This window comes from Monodon monoceros, unplaced genomic scaffold (assembly GCF_005190385.1).
Source record: "Monodon monoceros isolate NGI ecotype Baffin Bay Population unplaced genomic scaffold, NGI_Narwhal_1 Super_Scaffold_4, whole genome shotgun sequence".
NCBI classification, from domain to species: domain Eukaryota; kingdom Metazoa; phylum Chordata; class Mammalia; order Artiodactyla; family Monodontidae; genus Monodon; species Monodon monoceros.
In genome coordinates, this window is record NW_021703781.1 from 48,945,555 (window position 1) to 48,967,026 (window position 21,472).

General features: G+C 48.9%; 1 protein-coding gene across 2 annotated transcripts; it reads left to right on the forward strand.

Annotated features, from left to right (window-relative positions):
- Positions 1-1,211: 1,211 nt before the first annotated feature.
- On the forward strand, positions 1,212-5,142 carry LOC114908966 (cytochrome P450 26A1). 2 transcript variants are annotated; one of them, XM_029245784.1, is made up of 7 exons: positions 1,212-1,569; positions 2,043-2,267; positions 2,518-2,808; positions 2,898-3,056; positions 3,543-3,677; positions 4,185-4,337; positions 4,607-5,142. In XM_029245784.1, the coding sequence occupies exons 2-7, from the start codon at positions 2,061-2,063 to the stop codon at positions 4,946-4,948; spliced, it is 1,287 nt and encodes a 428-aa protein (XP_029101617.1). In that variant the 5' UTR covers positions 1,212-1,569; positions 2,043-2,060; the 3' UTR covers positions 4,949-5,142. The 2 variants fall into 2 exon arrangements, with proteins under 2 accessions (XP_029101617.1, XP_029101616.1); XM_029245783.1 differs by lacking the exon at positions 1,212-1,569 and adding an exon at positions 1,611-1,857.
- The last annotated feature ends 16,330 nt before the right edge of the window (positions 5,143-21,472 follow it).

The following is a 21,472-nucleotide window of genomic DNA, read 5'->3' on the forward strand; positions in this document are numbered from 1 at the left end:
ACCGCGGGAGGGCCGCGTATTTAACAGCTGTCAGGATCAAAGTATATTACATCCCCAAGGGACGCTTTCCAATGAGTGAGGCATGCTCCTGGGAGAGCCGGCTCTTCAGTTTTAAACATCATTGCTTCGTTTTAGGCGCGACTGGAGGGTTCATCACTCAAATCAAAAGGGGACGTGTGGCCCTGACTGGTCCGAGGCAGTTTGGACCCAGTCCCACTGGCTCGACCAGGCAGGAAGCAGGGAGCGCACGTGCGCTTCCCGCAGTGTCCGAGCTCCAGGCATTGGCTGCAGGAGCAGCCGATTGTATAGCTGGGCGAAGGCCAGAAGACTCACTTCCCAGTACGGATTCCCTCAACACTCTTATCAGCGGCTGGCAGAGGCCTGAGTTTAGGGCCCAGTCCCCCTCTCGCCTGGGTGGCTTTCTGCCCGGTGGGAGCTGGGAGAGCAGAGGTTGGCTCCAGTGCCCGGAGCCCAGGTCACCTTGGTAACGTAGCCTAGCGTGCCTGGAGCTGGGAAGAGTATTTGCAACCAGGAGCCCCTTTTGGAAACTCACAACTTCCCCGTGGTGTAGACAGGCCAGGAATGATCACCTCCATATTAAGGAGAAGGAAACAGGCGCAAGGATGTGCGGTAACTTGCCCAAGGTCACTCAAGTAGAGATGGAGCTGGGACTCACAGCCCAGAGTCTGGGCTTTCCATCCATCCTCCATCTCGGTGTCCTTATCCGGCCAGGGCTAAAGACCCTCTTCCCCTTTGCCTAGCTGGAGCTGCTAACCCCAGGGCCCTCGGAATCTGGCCGGCTGTGGCAGGACCGCAGAGCTCTGGTTGCCGCCGAGCCGCGGATGAATTGTCACCGCGGTCCCCCACTGGGGAGTCAGAGTTAGGGCTCAGACTTGTGCAGGGCTGCACCTGGAGTCCTGAGGATCTGGAGCCTCTCTTGTACCTTAAGTAGGACTTTCCAAGACTTCATGAGTGTGGACCTCCTTGAGGGGTTTGGAGAGCTGGCAATCTATGGTCAGCCGGTCACGACTCCCCGCGACTCTCGTTTGGGTCCTGGCCCTGGGCTCTTCTGCGTGATCTTTGGAAGAGTCGGGAGGCCTGCGTTTTGCTCTGCGTTCTGCACCTCAGTTTCCCCACCTGTGGGACAAGGAAGCTGGACGATCTCTTAACGCACTTCCCTTTGCTCCCCCAGCAGGTGGAAGGGGGCCCACACGGCGCCTGTAAACGGAAAGCCAATGCAGGCAGCTCTGGTCTGGGACCGCCCGTCGGACCCGGCGGGAGGGATTCCAAAGAGACCGCCAGGAAGCCCAGGGTTTGGAGTTCCCGTTCCCCAGAGCCCGGGTCGGCCCCTGCCAGCGTCCCAGAGCCCCGCACAACTTGTATGGGCGAAGCAGGCTGCTCCTAGCCCTGCACCCCAGGAGGCGCGCTCCGAGGGAAACCGCCACCGCGCCGCCTCTGCCTCTGCGCGGAACAAACGGTTAAAGATTTTGGGCAGCGCCTCGAGGGGGGAGGAGCCAGGGGCCCAATCCGCAATTAAAGATGAACTTTGGGTGAACTAATTTGTCTAAGGTAACGTGGGCAGCAACCTGGGCCGCCTATAAAGCGGGCGCGCGGCAGGTTCGGAGCTCTGGCGACGGCGGCAGGTGGCGCGGGAGGTCGCGGCGCGCCATGGGGCTCCCAGCATTGCTGGCCAGTGCTCTCTGCACCTTCGTGCTACCGCTGCTGCTCTTCCTGGCAGCGATCAAGCTCTGGGACCTGTACTGCGTGAGCAGCCGGGACCGCAGCTGCGCCCTCCCGTTGCCCCCCGGAACTATGGGCTTCCCCTTCTTTGGGGAAACTTTGCAGATGGTGCTTCAGGTAAGGGAGATAGGGGCGGGACAGGGCGGTTTCCCGGAGCCCTACTCGGCTCCAGGCTTCCACTGAAACCGGGGTAGGCGCCCCCGGGAGGGAGGTGACTGAGGCTAGGATCAGTACTAGCCGGAGGCTCGGCGCTCCCTGGCGCCCCCTCACTCCCGCCTTTCTCCTCCGCTTTCCTCTCGCAGCGAGGGAAGTTCCTGCAGATGAAGCGCAGGAAATACGGCTTCATCTACAAGACACATCTGTTCGGTCGGCCCACGGTGCGGGTGATGGGAGCGGACAACGTGCGGCGCATCTTGCTCGGGGAGCACCGGCTGGTGTCAGTCCACTGGCCCGCGTCTGTGCGCACCATCCTGGGCTCCGGCTGCCTCTCCAACCTGCACGACTCCTTGCACAAGCAGCGCAAGAAGGTGAGGGCGGGGTGGCGGCGCCTGGGCAGGAAGGGGGACCCGATTCGCGTGAGGGGTTCAGGCAAATAGGTGCTGGGCGAGCGCCAGCTAAATAAGGCGTCGGCTAGGGACCCTCTCAAACCCAGTGTACCTTCCCCAGCCGGGAAGTGCCTTGGGTCTGGTGGGGTTTTGGGTTTCCGGAAGGGGGCCCCGGAAGGCGAGAGGGGCGGGTGGGGCCCGGTTTTAACACTCTTCCATCCTCGGATCTCAGGTGATTATGCGGGCCTTCAGCCGCGAGGCGCTCCAGTGCTACGTGCCAGTGATCGCCGAGGAAGTGGGCAATTGCCTGGAGCAGTGGCTGAGCTGCGGCGAGAGCGGCCTCCTAGTCTACCCCCAGGTGAAGCGCCTTATGTTCCGTATCGCTATGCGCATCCTGATGGGCTGCGAGTCCCGGCTGGCGAGCGGCGGGGAAGCAGAGCAGCAGCTGGTAGAGGCCTTCGAGGAAATGACCCGCAATCTCTTCTCGTTGCCCATAGACGTGCCCTTCAGCGGGCTGTACCGGGTAAGTGTGGCATGTAGGGTGCGGAGCTAGGGGCTCCGGGAGCGCGGGGTCCGGGCTTCTGCTCACCGCCGTGCGCTCTCTGCGCTCAGGGACTGAAGGCGCGGAACCTCATCCACGCGCGCATCGAGGAGAATATTCGCGCCAAGATCTGCGGGCTGCGGGCGGCCGAGGCGGACAGGGGCTACAAAGATGCGCTGCAGCTGTTGATCGAGCACTCGTGGGAGAGGGGAGAGAGGCTGGACATGCAGGTGAGTGGCAGCTTCAGGAGAGGCACGGCGGAGTTTGATCCCCTGGCTTTCCAATCGCAGTTCCTGGGGTCCCCAAAGTGCCCGCCTGGGGCCCAGGTTCCGAGAGTGGGAAGTCTGCCCAGACCCCAGGGATGGGACACAGAAGTTGAGACACCTGGTCCGCGGAGCTGTGGGGAGAGGCTTCGTTCCCTATCCCTTCCAGGTTTTAAAGGGAAAGTTGGAATTTGCAAGATGTAAATAAAGAAGGTTGGGTGATTATAATACAACCAAGGCTTTAATTTAAGAGTTCCTGGGAGAGTGGGATCTTACTGGCCTTCCTGCTCTAGCTGAACTAAAGGGTCTTAGCATTTTGTTTAAATGGATTTTCTGTCAGCACACTTTCAGCCCTTCTCATCTTCCCTCCAGAACCCCCAGTTCTATTCTGAGTAGTCGCTCTGTAAAATTGCATGCAGACTTGTCAAAACGTTCGTCTTAATCCACTCTTAGGCACTAAAGCAGTCTTCAACTGAGCTCCTCTTTGGAGGACACGAAACCACAGCCAGTGCAGCTACATCTCTGATCACTTACCTGGGGCTCTACCCACATGTCCTCCAGAAAGTCCGAGAGGAGCTGAAAAGTAAGGTAAGGGAACTGGGGGGTGGGGGGATTACCTTAAGAAACTCAGCTACTCTCTAGCCAGCTTCCCAAAAGGTAAGTGTGCTTTCCCGATAAAAAAGAAGGAATCTTGAGCTGTGATCCCACTCGGGCAGGGTTCAGCCTTGTACTTCTACCTCTTCTCCCCGTTTTGCAGAACCTTGGAGATTTTCAGATAGGTTCCACTTTCTTGGATTTGTGTGTTCAAGGGCATGAATGGGGAACTCCTGGGGGACTGTGGTGGCAGCCAGCAGTGGTGGTGGTGATTGGGGGAGGGGAGAAACTTGGTGGTTCTAACTGGTGAGCAGCATTCTCTTGGAACTGTAAACAGACAGTGGACTTGGGCCCAGGGGTGGAGGCAAATGTTTCCCCCTCACACTCTCCCATCATGAGGCCCTTTGGGTCCAGCCGCTACTTAAGCCCTGTTTACGTCTGCTGGGCTGATTTTATTGGAGCACAGAATAACCGTTCACCTCTGTGTGACTGTTTTGATAGGGTTTACTTTGCAAGGGCAATCAAGACAACAAGTTGGACATGGAAATTTTGGAACAGCTTAAATACACTGGGTGTGTTATTAAAGAGACCCTTCGACTGAATCCCCCAGTTCCAGGAGGATTTCGGGTCGCTCTTAAGACTTTTGAATTAAATGTAAGTTAAAAGTTCTCTCCCTCCCACCCTTACCTTCTGTGTTGTAGTTTTAAATCTCCCTTTGTTTCTCTGTCCTTTGACTTAAATTTCTTAGGCTTTTGATAACATTGTCCTGCCTCTGAATGTCTGTCTCTCTGTTTCTCTCTCCACCTCCCCCTCCTCCTTTCTTTCAGCTCATAACTCCTCCAAGGATATCAGTGATAGATTTTTTTCCTGTTGAAGGTTGAATTCCAGTTTGTCAGTCCTTTGGACTTCATAATCTTTTGCAGGGATACCAGATTCCCAAGGGCTGGAATGTTATCTACAGTATCTGTGATACTCACGATGTCGCCGATATCTTCACCAACAAGGAGGAATTCAATCCTGACCGCTTTCTGCTGCCTCACCCGGAGGATGCATCCAGGTTCAGCTTCATTCCATTTGGAGGAGGCCTTAGGAGCTGTGTAGGGAAAGAGTTTGCAAAAATTCTTCTCAAAATATTTACAGTGGAGCTGGCCAGGCATTGTGACTGGCAGCTTCTAAATGGACCTCCTACAATGAAAACGAGTCCCACCGTGTATCCTGTGGATGATCTCCCGGCAAGGTTCACCCGTTTCCAGGGGGAAATCTGATGGACGGGAATGCCCAGACCTCAGACTTATTTGAAGAGTACATATGCGTTTTTACCTAGTGTCATGTTGATTTTATTATATTTAATTTCTAAATGTATATTATAATATTTATGTGTCTCTTCTACAGTACCACAGTCTTTAAATATTAAAATAATGAACTGGATAGTTTACAAATAAAGTAAAATCTCAAGGTGCTTGTGTTGCGTTTAATATTCCTGTGGGGGGAAACTCACCGGTTTTATATTTGTATATTTAACCAGATTTCTAAATGTCTACATTCATGGCTTGTCATCTGTACATATCTATTTTCTGGGAGGAAGAAACTTTAGCTGTTTTTTTCTCTTACCAGTTATTAGAAAGCATGTATTATATGTGTGTGAGTTAGTCTAAAGGTAATTTTGTTAAGTTTTCGATGATAATTTAGATTCTCTATTTGGAAAATCTATCAAAGTTAATTAAAAATTTGGGGAGGGGTTTGCTTTACTTTAGGGAAAGCTGAATTTGAAAAGAGAGCACTTTGAGAAGATCATCTAATATAACACCTTCAGCCATAAACTTAGTATGTTTAATAAACATAATAAATCTATGGTGTCGCACAGTGTCAGAACTGTTTCCTGAAATTAAAGTTTTAGGTAAGACAAAGTTATTGACTAAAATGAGACCCCCAAACACTGGCGTGTTTCCTTCACTCTGAAGTTGCATATGAAAACAGTATTGGAAAAGGCCAATCTCTGGTTTAGATAAGCGAGTCCAGGTTTTCTTTATTGAAAATAAGGCAGGAGGAGTAAATTTAACAAACTGACAGATAAAGTTTTTATCTATGCCAGGCAATAGGGTGTGAGCCTGACATGACTGATAAAATGGCCCAGTCATGACCCTGTGAACCTTGGCTAACCTCCGTGAAAACGCAGTTTTGTCACATTTCTGACCCTGGCATAGCCATGTTCTGAACTGAAGGCCAGACTCTCAATCCAGAAAGGTTAGCCCAGTGACTTGCTTATGCAAGCACATTTTCAGTTTTGGAATGGCACAATCTGCTTACTGAAACCCTGATGGCTTGTAGGTTTCGGACTTTAAATTTTTCATTACAATTTTAGAATTTGGCAATACTGCAGAAAAACTATGTGGTCTAAATAGGTGTTTGACAAGGGCTCTGACTACAGTGAGAGTTACATGTTCTGCCTGACTTTAGCTTTTTAGGTGGAACTTGGATTGTAACTTAAGGTTGGAATCCTCTGTTTTTTAAGGGGTGTTTACATAATACTTTATAATACCTTATAATAACCTTATAAATGCCTTTTTTAAAAATGAGAAATTACAGGCTTTTTTTTGTTTTCAGACAAAGCTTTAGTATACTGCGGTGTACAAAGCTGACCCCCACCCCCCATAACATTCGCCCGGGATCATTCCAGTTAGGAGCACACTAGCCTGAGGACATTATTTCGGATGATTTATACAAGGTCATTTTTTAAGGACTTCAATACTTTTCTTTTTGCCAGAGGACAGTCAGTGTTTCAAAACCCTGTCTTCGGTGACACCGTGACCGCGTGTCTCTATGAGCAGAGTGCAGAAAGAAATTTGAGCCATTTTAGCATATAATTTAATTTTTGAAATCCACCTACATTTTTTATCCAGAGAGCTCTGAGGAAAGTGCTTCTGGGTTGCATCTCCCAGGGCTACACTTAGCTTAATTAGACTCATCGATTACAGAGTAGTGCGGAATTTATCTCGAAAATACGTTAAGAACACAATCTTTGATAATGTGCTTAGTGCTGAGTAAAGGCAGTTTCAACGTGTGTTCGCGCGAGGCAGAATCGATGTTTGTGGCTGCCGCATGGACGTTAGATGGGCCCTGGTCACAATGTCTGGGGCAAGCGTGTTTTACAGCCCAGCCTCCTCTGGGTCAGCGTTCACGCGTCACCCAGTGGAGAAGTGTTTCAGGAGGAGGCCACTGTTCCAGATTTAGACTTGGCCAGCGTTGTGGAAGGACGGGAGACCACTATGAGAAAGGACTCTTTGGGGCTCCCAGGGGCCTGGCACTGTGATGGAGGGTGCTGTGCCCTCCTGGGCCTTGGGTAGACCTGCCAAGGGGGTCAAGTTGGTGGCCTCCGTCTCCCCTTCCATACCCCTTGCCCTGGCTACCTCCCATCCCCCCTTCTCTTCAGTCAGGGGCGTGGTGCCACCAAGGACAGACCATTGTCAGGACTGGCATATGAAGGCATCCAGCTTAGTCCATAAAGCACCAGCATTCAGAGGGATTGTAGTCTTCATTTGCCTGGGGCCACCCAGGGAGTGGCAGAACCAGGAAAGGCCTCCTGCTGCTTTTTCCTTCTTCGTTCTTTTTTTCCCCAACATCTAGTAACACCTGCCTGATTTGTCTCCAACTTTCTGTTGCCAGAAGACCCAGCAGTTTCCACATCCTAACTTCCCTTCACGTCCCCTGCCACCACTCCCCTGCCCTGTGACACTCCAGAGATCAATTGTCTTGCAGGCAACTGGGGAAATGGGAGCAGCGACAGGAAGCGGCTTCTCCCCCCAGACCCCTCATCTCCTTCTAGGTTTCAGGGTGCTTTTTGTACCTTGCCACCCCCCAGAGGTCCACAAGGGGGCGGGCTTCTCCCTTCTATGCCAAGCTCAGCGACCAGTGGTTTCCCCACCAGTGTCCATGAAATCCAGGGTCCACAGACTCTGGCCCGGGGCCTGCTTTTACCCCAGACAGTGAGAGGCTACAATCACCCAGGGCTTAGCAAATACTCAGCCTCAGGCCTGGTCATGGCTTCCCAGCCCCTCTGGAAGAGTCACCCCAGGTGGGGTTGATCTGGACCGTCTTTTAGCTTCTGAAGTAGCCACCATCCACTGTGGCTCTGGTTTTGAGCGTTGCCCACGTACTGCCCATGACTTGACCTATGTTGCTTTCACTCTCCCTGGAAAATGGCTCTCGGTTTTTAGGGAGTGGGGCCCATGTTTCTCGAGGGACATGTGCGTACTAGTCAGGGTTCAGACGACCCTCGCCAGGTCCAGGAGCCGCCCCACAAAAGCACTGTGAGAGGAACTAGGAATGTTTAGAGAGGCTGTGGAGGCCCCACCTTCCAATAGTTAAAGTGCTGCTGTAGTAAATGCGGGTTCAGACCTGTTCTGAAGGACAGAGCGTGCACTGAGGAGGGTAAGCGAGAAGGAAGGAAATGTTAGCACCATATAAGGAAAACACTTTGAGGCAACTAGAGCCTTCTGGTGATGACACAGCCAATAACCTAAGTCCCTCTGCAGCTTTTTTTGTACCTTGCCACCCTGGATTTCATGGACACTGGTGGGGATACCACTGGTCGCTGAGCTTGGCATAGAAGGGAGACAGCAGCTCCCTGTCAACTGAGGCATCCAAACTGAAGCCGATAACCAAGCAGCCAAAAGGATTCTGACACAGAGGGAGAGGTTGGGTTACATTTCTCCCAAGTTCCCTTCCAAAGTTCAAGAATTGTGATTCTCTGAGACTTGATTCTGTATTAATTCAACCGCTCAGATACTCACTTTACTTTGAAATGCATTAACTCCAATCTAGGGAGACGGGACGTCCTGTCATCCTCTTCCAGAGGCATTCAGCAGTCCTTGGTGATCATTCTGTCAAAGCTCCAAGCCAGATGTGGAGGGGGACCCAGGGAGGCTGGTGCGTGTCTTCACAGAGACGCTGAATCCCTGCGTTGATTGCTGGGAGACCTTTCTCCTGCCTTGTGACCTGTTGCTTGCAGGTCCAGGTCCTGTGTCTGCTCCTGCAGCCCCTACGCCTCTCCCAGCTGTGCCATGCTGACCATCCTCTTGACCTGGTTTCTGGGGCAATGCCCTGAGACGTTCCCCAGAGCTCCCTGAAAAGCTACTCAAAGGCAGGAGCTGTGTGTGTCTCATCGTTGGAATCTTGTAAATTCATTCTCATGTGCTTCCCTGCCCTCCCCCAGAACACACTCACACATAAGAGGTGTTCTCTGGGAGAAAATGTTTCTTGAGGCCAATCGACGCCATTCACCTTATGTCTCTCCAGCTTTGCGGTGCCATGTTTTTCTTTGAAAAGTGAAACTTTCTTCCTTGGAAAATCTCAGCAGCCGCAAGCTTACACGGCTGTGGTTTAACAGCATGTCACATTCCTGAAACCGATGCTCCATGGGTATTTGGCCAAACAAGCTTTCCTTCTTTTGAAGTAGAGTCAACTTGAGTTAGAACCCTGGGACAGAGTGGAAACTTAGCCCTGGATTACGAGGTGGGTTTTCTGGGTGAGAGTTATCATGTTGCAATATTCATAACCATGCACCGCAGCACAGAAGCTGACCCACAGCTTACGAGTTCTCACCACTGCCAAACCCCTCCCTAGTCTATCGAGGGGTCAGAAATCTACTCACTCATCTCTGACCACAGACGCTTCAAGTATTTTATCTAGTCACTAACAGATTTATTGAACTCAAATGCTTTGTGAAAAGAGGACAAGGTACTTCGCTTACAACAGACATTTGACAAAACATGTTGATTGATTCATTAAGTACCATCCAACATACCATCCGACATAACGGTGATTTATTTAATGATAGAGGAGGGGATTTGGTATTTTGAAACGGAAAGTTCATTTAATCGTCAATTAGTCACAGGCTTTTAGAGCTGGAAGGGAGATTATGGATAGATCATCCGAGCCCCTCGGTTTACAGCCGAGAAATCTGAGGCTCCAAGAAATTTAAGGCCACGACAGAGAATCAAGACTGGCAGTCCAGTGTCTGGTACATCGTAGCATTAGTCTTCAATTAAAAAAACATATTGTTTATTTATATACATGTCAGGAATAAAGGCAGGTGAGCAGATTAGTTGAGACTAAATTGCTTACAGGTTCTTGCTTCTCCCTGTGCCTCTGAGAGCACCTGGGTACAGATTGCAGGCATTTCTGGTGGGGCCGGGGGCTGGGTCTGCGTGTTGGTAGAGCTGGACCCTCAGACATTTTAAGTTTCTTCTAGTGTACAGCCGAAAATTCTTTCTGTTATGGGTTAAATTGTATCCCCCTTCCCGGGGGAAAAAAAATGCTGAAGTTCTAACCCTCAGTACATCAGAATGTGACCTTATTTGGAAATAGGGTCCTTACAGAGGTAATCAAGTTAAAATGAGGTCTTCAGCTGTGTCCTCATCCAATTTGATTGGAGTCCTTATAAGAAGGGGAAATCGGGACCCAGGGAGATGCACGTAGAGCCAAGATGATGTGAAGACACGCATGCAGGATGCCACGTGAGGATGGAGGACTGAAGTGATGTTATCTGCAGCCTAGGGAGCGCTGAAGATTCCTGACAAACCTCCAGAAGCTAGGAAGAGTCAAGGAAGGAGTCCCCTGCAGCTTTCAGAGGGAGCCCACTCCAGACTTTTAGACAAGAACTGTGAGACTTGATTTCAGCCTTCTAGACAAGAGCTGCCTCCGGAACTGTGAGACAATCAATTTTTGTTGTTCTAAGCCACCTAGGTTGTAGTACTTTTAAAAATGGCAGCCCTAGAAAACTAACACAGTTTCCAAAGGCAAGAAACCTTGTTTGTGAGAAACAGCGGTTCTCAATGTTAGCATGCATCAGAATCCCCTGGAGGGCTTGCTGAAATTCAAATTACGGGGCTTCACCCCAGAGTTTCTAGATTGACCCAAGAATTTGCATTTCTAGCTAGTCCCCAGGTGATGCTGTGGCTGCTGGTCCCAGGACCACGCTTTGAGAACCACCGACAAAAAGTTTCTGATCTCTAAGTCAAGGATCACACACTCATGGGTGCCGGGAGGTAATTTAACAAGTGATATGAACCAGGGAGAGAAACAGCTGGGGGAGGCAAGTGTATTAATGCAGGGCATACCAGACCACTCTAAAGGGGCAGGTGCTGCTCAGTCTGGCCTATCCTTGACCTGTAGGAATGAAAGCTCTTCCCATTTTTCAGGAGATGCTAGAAATTCAGATTTGCATGGGAACATCCTGCTGTTTAGATGTTCGTAACTAATTCACATTAAAGAAAAATGTGTAGGCGTATGTTTGAAATGGATGGCCAACGGGGACCTACTGTGTAGAACAGGGAACTCTGCTCAGTGTTATGTGGCAGCCTGGATGGGAGGAGAGTTTGGGGGAGAATGGATACATGCATATGTATGGCTGAGTCCCTTTGCTGTGCACCTGAAACTATCACAGCATTGTGAATCGGCTATACTCCAATATAAAATAAAAAGTTAAAAAAAATGTGCAGGCAGAATAAAACTTGTTTCTGGCCCTGATGGCTGCCAGTTTGCAACATCTTGGGTCTTTGATCCTTGAGAAGTTTTCAGAGTGCTTGATTGGGAATGGCTTGACTGTGGTTCTGTCTCAAAGTCTCTCACAGGGTTGCAGCTAAGATATTGGCTGGGGCTGTGTCACTTGAAGGCTTAGCTGAAGCTGGAAGATCCACTTCCAAGGTAGCTCCCTCACAGGGCTGTTGGCAGGAGGTCTCAGTATCCTGCTATATGAATCTCTCCTAGGACTGTTTGGGCATCCTCACAGCATGGCAGCTGACCTCCTTCAGAGCAAGTGGTCTAACAAAGTGGCAAGACAATACTGAAGCCTCAGTATTTTTCATGACCTGGCCTTGGAAGTCACACTCCATTTCCACAGTATCCTGTTGGTTACACAGTTTAGCCCTATTCATTGTAGGAGGGAGCCACATAAGGATGTGAATACAAGGAGGTGAGGACCGTTGGGGGCCATCTTGGAGGCTGGCTACCATACTCAGTTTTTGAGTGGGTGGGTAGACTCTTCTGCTCTCTCTTAGAAGCATTTTCATCTCTTTTCTGGGCAGTGCTTGATTTCTAATATTTTCATAGTGACCCATCACCTATGGGAACTTACAACTGCCATCAGAAAAGCTCTATTACAGCATTTTTCAGCTGCATGGAGTCTGAGGGGTCACGTGCGCCAAGGTTGCAAGTTGGAGACCCTTGGGTAGAGCCTCAGAGTGGGCGTTTAAGCCCTTCTGAAAGTCTCCAACCAGCCCACTTCATTCATTTATATTACTTTTCAGGCCTCTGAGTTATCTGACCCCGCCCTAATCCAACTGTTCTGTTTCCTAGTACTCAGGACTTTCAGTGCAAAACTGAATAGTCCTGGGAGAAGTCAGATGGTTTGTCACCCTAATCGACCACATTATTTGAAAAATAGGAAAATTCAGTTCAGGCAGCAGATGTGAATTGATGAGGTCCTTACAACTCAAAGTACGGTCCATGGACCAGCAGCATGTGCATCGCCCGGCTGCTTGTTAGAGATGCACCATCTCAGACCCCACCCGAGACCTGCTGAATCAACCTGCAGCTTATCAAGAGTCCCAGGTGATTCTCATGCACACTGCAGTCTAGGACTCTGAATAGGAGCAAAGCCTGAACTTGGGCTCTCTGAGGATTCAGATTTGCTGTCCATGTGGATGAAATAGATCTGACAATGACCCACTTGTGCTGTGGTAATCTGACCTTGACGTACACATCTTATTTTTTTCTTCCTGCCTCCCAGATTCCCCAAACTGAAGGGCCTCTAAAGTTTCATTGTTGGAAGGAACCTAAAGTTCCCAATTCTCACCTGGGTTTGAGCAGTGGTTTTCGTAAATCACTTTTCACAGTTGAAATTCCTCCCCCTTGCCCAAACAAAATGCCATAAAAGCACAGATTAGGGGAGGTTTCTGGGCATTTAGGTTATTTCCAGTTTCTGATACTCCAAGCAACTTGCAATCAGTAAGTGACCTTGTTTGTGCAGACTTATATACAAACTAGTGCTTTACTTCTGTAGGATTGAGTCCTGAAAGTGAGGCTGCTGGGTCAATGAGAACGTGCATTTAAAACTGTACTGGAGAGCCAAAAAAGGTGTCTATCTAAAGAGGAATGTTTGAAAAAGCAGTGGTTCATTTATGTTATGGCAAGTTACGGAGCCATAATAGGGCGCATATGATAGACTTCCATTGACCTTGAAGGATGACTACGATGTACTGTTAAGTAGGGAGAAAAAGCTGCAGAGGGAGTTAGGTTATTGGCTGGGAAAATTGAGGGGGATATTTTGCAAAGAGATAATCACACTTTCTGAGTACATTTATGGATGCTTCTTCTGGTTGTAAAGAATATGTGTTGATTTTGTAATTAATTTTAGGAGAGAGGAAAAGTGAAGGTGCTGTCGGTGAAGTGAATGATGCTCTAGAGGTGAGCCCTCAGTCTCCCCTCCCCTCGGACCCTTCCCCCCTCCAACCTTCCCCGCTCTCTCTCAGAAGCCACCGCCCAGTTGCAAGCATCCGATTGGCTGAGCCCAGTCACATGCCCACGTACCGGCTGCCAATTGCAGACAGAGGGGTTGTCTGACCTCCTTTGATCCCAGGGGCCTTCGCGGCCCACCTACCTCGGGATAACCTCTAAATAGGAGGTGTGTTGTAATGCAGCTTGGTCCATAATGAGCAGCTAAAGTGGAAAACCTTGCAACACTAGCCTTTTGAAAAGCTCTGTGCGGTTCGGAAAGCAGTTTTGAGTTAATTAACCTTTTTTTCATAGAGTGAAAATAAAAGTAACAGCCAGACTTCAGTGAGCATTTACTATATGTGCTAATATTTCACATTGTCTCATTTCGTTCTCAGGACACTTCCATGATGCAGGTACAGTTTTTAATACACCTTTTGCAAATGGAGCTATTGAGGCACAGAATGGTTATGTAACTTGCCCAGAGCCACATAGCCAGTAAGTAGTGGAGTCAGGATTTGAACCCAGGCTGTCTGAGTAAAAGGTTCTAATCATTACATTATATTGCGTACAGGTTTATGGTACTTGGAAGGGGCACTGATTTTATCTAGAATAATAGTGATTCTTATTGTCACTGAATGCTTAGTATGTGCCAGGCACTGTCCTAACTTCTATATATGAATTAATTTAATCCTCACAGCAACCCAAATGAGAAAACTGAAACTCGGAGATGTTAGCAACCCATCCAGAGTCCCTTAGCTCTTAAGGGGCACAGTCAGGGGTCCAGCTCAGAGGGTCTGTCTCCAGAGCCCACACACTCAGCTCAACACTCCAGAGCCATCTGTCCCTTTAGTCATCAACACACTAACACACCTTTTCTTCTCTATTGATCTGAAAGCAGTTCTCTTGAGAGATACAGAACTTTGCGCAATTGTCAGGATAACCTGGCGGAAGCTGTGGGTTTTATTTCAATTTTCCATTCTGTTTTGATATTGAAGATCTGGCCCTAAGCTGATGTCAGCTAAAATAATTTAAATTAAACCTGATCACTGTCATTTGTGAGGATTTGTTGGGAAGAAATCTGAAAAGACAAAGGATGTGTGTATGTGTGTGTGTGCACGTGCGTGTATGATTGTACAGTCATAAATTTCCATCATTAAAGAGTTGATGGGAAAGAATAAGAAGAAGAAAAGAGATCAATAACATTTTCATGTTAAATTGTTACACATATAAAGATATGGCTCTTTTGCGGGGGGATTTATTCTTAAGAGGGAATGTGTTTTTCTAAGTGAAAATACAGTTTATCCTCAATTTGAATTGAAAATCCTTCCAAAAGCAGAGTGAGAAGGAAGGATAATGCCTAATGGGAATGAGTTTTTTCTACTTTGTTTTATAAAAACTTCCTGAGACAAGCTTTAAAAAATCATAATTATTTTTAAAAAGTCAGGTATCATCCTGATCTGAAAGTTTTAGATAAATCAAAATAACCAGATCATTTTATACAATATCAACTTGGTTTAAGATGGGGAAAAAAAGACACTCAATACTCTTGCGGCTGAATGATTGGAAGCAGAAAATTGCAGGGTGTCTTTGGCAAACTACAGATCTAGAAATCAGATTTGTCCCTAGAGGATAAACCACATCACGGAGAACTGGCCTGGAGAAGTGCGGGAAGAATTAACGTTTGTTTGGCACTTGTTAGGTGATTGATATTTACATATGTTACCAGAGTTCATCCTCAAGCTCAAGGAGGTAAAGTGACTTGTCCCAAGTTCCCCAGTTGGTAATTAGTTGTGAGTTTATTGGAGAAGTTCAGAGGAGAGGAAGTTAGGGCAAAATTGGGTGTGTCAAGGAGAAGACAGAAGCCAGAGACATCTGGGCGGTGGATGTGCTTGGGCTCCGTGATGCTCTAGATCAGGAAATGAGGAGATGCAGGAGCCCAAGCTTAATAGCAATGGTGACTAGGCACAGGTGATGTTCCTGAGAGGGACGGGGACCAGAAGCAGATGCTGGTTTGGGGGAGAGACAGGTGGGTCTGTGGGGTGGAGACCCACAGGACATCAGGTGGACATTGTCCACAGGCAGGTGCTAGGTCTGGTTTTCAGGAGAGCTTGGCTGTGGACCCAAGTTTGGAGGGAGAGAATGCTGTTCAGCGGGCACGGTGTCTAGAGGTGTGTAGAAAGGGAGGGGGGTGGAGAGCTGGGTAGCCAGGATCTCTGAAGCCAAGGGAGGAGAGAGACAGACTTTTGTGGTTGTGTTTTTTCAAGGCCCTTCAGGAGGTAACTCCCAAGGGCACAGAGCAAGGTGTAGGCCTGAGAGAGAGAGAGCTATAAAGGGAGGCTGAGACTTTTTTTTTTTTTTTTTGCGGTATGCAGGGCTCTCACCGTTGTGGCCTCTCCCGTTGCGGAGCACAGGCTCCGGATGCGCAGGCTCAGCGGCCATGGCTCACGGGCCCAGCCGCTCCGTGGCATGCGGGATCTTCCCGGACCAGGGCACGAACCCGTGTCCCCTGCATCGGCAGGCGGACTCTCAACCACTGCGCCACCAGGGAAGCCCAAGACATTCTTTAAAAGACATAAAAATTGGATTTTGAGGAACCAAGCTTTCATTACAAAACAAACAAACAGGACAAAAATCTGCTTTGTCGTCCCTGTCTTCCATCTTAATGAACATTAAGATCTTCGTTCATAATGATAACACAGCGGAATGAAAATGGCATTTTGTGAGCTTTAGGGGAGGCTGTGGGTCAACTGAGATGAAGGAAGACGAGAGGGGGAGGGGAGCCTCTATATAAATTTCAGGCGACCGCAGCATGGCTGGAGGAGAGGCCTAGGGCTGTCCATTCCCCAACCCTCCAAGGTCCCCGTCTGGCACTTTCCACACATCCCAGCAGGAAAGCCTGGGGAACAAGGCAGGAGGGGCCAGTTCTCCTTGTCCAGACAGTCCTGGGCTGTGCTCCTGCCTCCAAGGCCACTCATTTGCCAAGTGGAAGAACTCCTCTGCTCACCGAGGAAGCAGCAGGCATCAGCAGAGGAGGCTGGATGCACACCCGGGGGGACTGGCAGAATTTTGTCAGCTCCCGGATCCTGGTAGAGGGGTGGCTAAGGGATGAGGCCAGGGAAGATCTGGGGGCTTGCTGAAGAGCCTTCCCGCTCATGTCTCTCGGGAAGCTGGTGGCTGCCGTTTGAAGCAGGTTGTGTGCATTCAGGCAGTGCTGCAGGGCAACTACCCTCATATGAGAGCCTGCTCTGCCCTATTTTGAAGAAGAGGTGATGCGTCAGTCAACTTGGGCTGCCATAACAAATACCGCAGATCGGGTGTCTTAAACAAAAGACATTTATTTTCGCACAGTTCTGGAAGCTGGGAAGTCCAAGATCAAGGTGCCAGCCAATTCAACTCCTAGTAAGAATTGTCTTCCTAGCTTGCAGATGGCTGCCTTCTTGTTGTGTCACAGGACAGAGAGAGAGAGAGAGAGAGTTCTGGTGTCTCTTCCTCTTCTCATAAGGATGCCAATCATATAGGATTAAGGCTCCACCCTTAGTATCTCATTTAACCTTATCACCTCCTCACAGGCCTTATCTCCAAATACAGTCACTTTGGAGGTTAGGACTTCAACATATGAATCTGGGGGACAGAGAACACACAAATATTCAGTCCATAACAGGTGGGAAATTTAAATCTGCTTCCCACCTTCCAATCAGACTGCTTTTGTCCTCAGGAGTCACAGGCTGTATAGCTGGAAGAGGCACTTCAATTGTTTTCTAGATGGAGGAAGTGAGGCCCAAGGAGAAAGTGCTTGTCTGCAGCTGGATGGGAATCCTGGAAGCCTCAGCCCATGTGTATTCAGGTGACCCTGGCTTTCCCAGATCCAGCCACAGAAAGAGCTTATACCTGTTTGTGGACGGGATAGCCTTCTCACTTCGCAGAACATACGTTAGGACATGGCTGTGGGGAGCTATTAAGTCGGTCTCCCACCTATTCCGTCCACCTGCCAACACTGATAAGCTGTCTCTCAGTTGCCATCCAGATTCCTGGGTGAGAGTTTCATTGGTCCAGCTGGGGTCAGGTGTCTCCATGTAGGCCTGGGAGGAGTGGAGCGTTCAGGGTTTCTAGAAAAGAGACGAAAGTATTGTGAGTTAGGAACATGTTGCCGATGTTACTTCAGAAGTATTTAAGAGAGGATGTGATTTTTTCTTATTGGCAAATGCTGTTCGCCTGTCTGTATCATCTAGAAGAGTTTTATGCCCCCCCTTTTTTTTCTATTTTGAGAAGTAGGATCTTTCCCTTAGTGGGATATCATAAATTTAATATATATTTTTCATATTAGCTGGAATAGAACTGTCATGCTATGTGATTTTTAAAAACTGTATGGCGAAGGCTACTTTTAATTAGCATTCCCATGGATTTTGTTTTTCCCTTTTCTATTTTTTTTTTTTTTCTTGCGGTACGCGGGCCTCTCACTGTTGTGGCCTCTCCCGTTGTGGAGCACAGGCTCCAGACGCGCAGGCTCAGCGGCCATGGCTCACGGGCCCAGCCGCTCTGCGGCATGTGGGATCTTCCCGGACCGGGGCACGAACCCACGTCCCCTGCATTGGCAGGCGGACTCTCAACCACTGCGCCACCAGGGAAGCCCTCCCTTTTCTATTTTAATCCAAAAATTGAGCTAAAAGTATTAGTATAGAGTTCCTTTGTTTTGGGGTGCCACCTAGAAGGAATATTGTACAGTCAGAACATTCCTATCTGCGGGTTTCGCATCTGCGGATTCAGCTATGAATGTGAAACCTGCGGCTACAGAGGGCCGACTGTACTATGGTTATTTCCCATCAGGGACTTGAGCATCTGTGGATTTTTGTATAAGCCAGGTCTCCTGGAGCCAACCCTCTGCAACTACCAAGGGGTGACTGTATTTTTATTTTTTTTGCGGTACGTGGGCCTCTCACTGTTGTGGCCTCTCCCATTGCGGAGCACAGGCTCCGGACGCACAGGCTCAGCAGCCATGGCGCACGGGCCCAGCCACTCCACAGCATGTGGGATCTTCCCGGATCGGGGCACGAACCCGTGTCCCCTGCACCGGCAGGCGGACTCTCAACCACTGTGCCACCAGGAAAGCCCTGTATTTTTATTTCTTCCTTTTTCTGTTTTTAAGCAGAAATGTGACTCTCACGGAATAAAGAACTAACAGTAAATAAGCTCCTACATCTTCCTATCACAATTTCATGTATAAACCTATTAAAATGCTTGGGCCATTTAACAATGGTAATTGGTGCCCTCTGAAGTTCTGAGTGAGTCCAGGAACTGCTGGTGCTGACAGCTTTTTCCTGAGTCTCTTGGGGGAGTGAGGATCCCTGGAGCTCAGGACCCACCTGTAGCTGCTACTCCCAGTACTTGTTCTCCCAGTCCTGTTCCTCCTGCACAGCCCTTTACAGTCCTGGACCACCTAAACGGGACGTACCAAGGCCCCTGCTTAACTTTCAAACCCATGGAGTTTTCCTTTTAGTTCTTGGAACCACTGTGGATTTCCGCTCCCCAGGGCCTTTGCACATGCTGTCTCCTCTGTCTGGAATACTGCCCCCACCACCCCCTGCCACACACACTGGTTGGTTGGATGTTTGCTTAGATCCCATTTATTTTATATCAATACGGTATCCTTCACAGCACTTGCTACAACGCATAATTATTTTATTTCTTATTTGTATGATCACTTGACCATCCTCCCCCGCAAAGCAGCAAGCTCTTGATTTTCATGTTTACTGCTCTGTGTTCAAGGTGCCGGCTATGCAGTAGGAGCTCAATAAGTATTAGGTGAGTGGAAAAAAAACAAGTGCTTGGGAGGGGACAAACTCCACCTGCCTGAAGGACTGGCCCCTGTAGTGGGCTTTGCTGGCTTGCTGGCCAACTAGTTACTAATCTCACTTGCTTCTTCCTTCTACCTGGCTGATCTTTTAGCCACAGTCCCAGCTTCCTGGGGCCCTGATAACTATTCCTGAGGCCCTGATACCTATGTCCTCCTGTTCCCTTTCTGTCTTATTCTTTTCACAGACTCTCAGCTGGCCTTAGACCCAGGCATTCAATTCACTTACTCAAGAAATATTCACTGAGGGCCAGGATTTCAGATCCTGACCTGGTGTTCCTGGCCCAGTGAAGCAGCCCCACCCTATATACCTCCACAGTTTGCCCTCCACACACTGGCCACAATGATCCCTTAAAAATGCAAGCAGGCTCATGGTGCCCCTCTCCTCAATACCTGCAAGGGCTCCCCTTTTACTTTCTGAGTAAAAGCCAAAGAGAGGCGTGACAATAGCTGAGGAGGTCCTGTGTGCTCTGGAGCCCCTGCCCTCCTTGCTGCTCTGTCTTGTCTCCTGTTTCTTTTCCTCTTTCTCCAGCTGTGTCTGGCCCTCTCGCTGTTTCACAAACACGCAAGCCACGCTGTCTCAGGGCATCTGTGCTTGCAGCTACTTACATACCCAGGTGACTCACCCCTTATTACCTTTAAGTCCTAGCTCGACTCACATGTCAACTTCTCAGGCAGCCTTCCCTCCTACCCTATTTAACATTGCTTCCTTCCTCCGTGCGCCTTCCCTCTCTGCTTTCCTGACTTTGTTTTTCTCCAGAGCACTTTATCACCATCTGACATGTCATATAATTTCCTTATTTATCTTGCTTACAGTCTGTGTTCCTCACTAAACCAAAGGTCCTTGAAGACAAGGGTTTTTATTTTGACATCGTTAGACCCCTGGCACCTAGAACAAAATGCCTGGCCCATTACAGGTCTTCCAAAATCATTTTTGAATGGATGAGTACACATTTCAGCCAAAAGGCATCCCAGAAAGAGGTGGAACTCATATGCCTGAAGACGATAGTACGCTTCATGTTGAGGGTGGTGGAGGTTTCCCCAGCTGCAGACAGGGACGGTCATCCCCCTTCTCCCTGAGATGAGCAAAACCTCCTATGTTATACACAAGAGCCTGAGATGGTGTCACCACCAGGCTCATGGAGGACTGAGCGGTCATCAATACAGGTTGAAAGGCAACTGACCATGGAGATTGTCTTAGCCTCTTCTTTCAGGAACATTATGGTGGCTTAGCTCTTGTCCAACTCTCTGGGCCCATCTGATACTCAGGAGGAATGTGGTTATGGATTAGGGTTATTTTATGAACTAGAAAGAGGAGACAGGGTAAACGGGACTGAGATCCATGCCTCTCTCCATGGACCCGCTCAGTGTGGGGTGAGACAGTGGCGGCTTCCTCGATGTGCCTTTCATGGCTGGGGTGAATGTATGTAGCCTTCCCAGGTCAGATGTTGGTCTCTGTGAGAGGCTGTACCTCAGAGGGGATGGTGTAAACACCCACGAGGTGGGAGAAGGGAAGTGAAGTGGGATTTGGCATGAAAGTTTTTTGTCTCATAAATAAGGTGTGATCTTTTCATCTTTACTGCTGTCTGGATTATTATCACTTACCCCTGCTCCAAGCTTCAAAGAACAGATCATATGTTCAGCTTCTGTGTAAGCTTACGCTCTGTCAGATGCTGGGGACAGAGGGGAGCTCTCACGGTCGCTACTCCTGGGAGAGTGAAGCAGGCCCGGGCTCTGCAAACTCAGATCCCGAAGTGAGTGCACATTTAGACCATTCTCCTCCCTTCTATCTGCACAGGCGAGCACTTCATTTATTTATGCATTCATTCCGTCATTATCTGTTCTCTCAGTCACAGTCACTGTTGTAGGCAGAATTTTAAGATGATCCCCAAGATTCCCAGCTCTTATATAGTCCACTTCCCCTGAATGTGAGAGGGATTTGTGATTGTGGTGGGCTGTCATCCTTGTGGTTAGTTTGCATTGTATGGCAGAAAGGATTTAGATCCCTAAGCAGTTGACTTTGGATTAATCCAAAGGGAGATTACGGTAAGTCCCCTACCTACGAACCTTCAAGTTGCAAACTTTCAAAGATGCGAACGTGCATTCGCATGTCCAATCACGTAAGTTAGTTCATGTGTCTGGTGTACATTGTCACAGGCGTGAAAATATCCTCTACAAGTGGTTGTGCTTTTGTGTGCTTTACTGTACAGCACTGTATAGAGTACAGCAGCACAGCATCTTTATTTCAAGCCCAGGACGTCAGGAAGCAAGCGTAAAAGCAGCGGTAGATAGCAGATTGACTTAGCAGCCAAGGTACTCAGGACATTCCACACACTATTCTCCCTTTTGGTCATTGACAGTGACTGTTCAATGACAATGGTTGAAACAAGGCATTTCTGAGAAATTTAGAATTACTGGGCTGATTCAGTCAAGTAGGCGTTGGTCT

Bases quoted from the DNA above. Each gene is read 5' to 3' on its own strand.
- LOC114908966 (XM_029245783.1), top strand. From the start codon at position 1,669: ATGGGGCTCCCAGCATTGCTGGCCAGTGCTCTCTGCACCTTCGTGCTA. The intron at 1,858-2,042 runs GTAAGGGAGATA...TTCCTCTCGCAG, and splicing joins CTTTGCAGATGGTGCTTCAG to CGAGGGAAGTTCCTGCAGAT. The intron at 3,678-4,184 runs GTAAGGGAACTG...CTGTTTTGATAG, and splicing joins GAGAGGAGCTGAAAAGTAAG to GGTTTACTTTGCAAGGGCAA.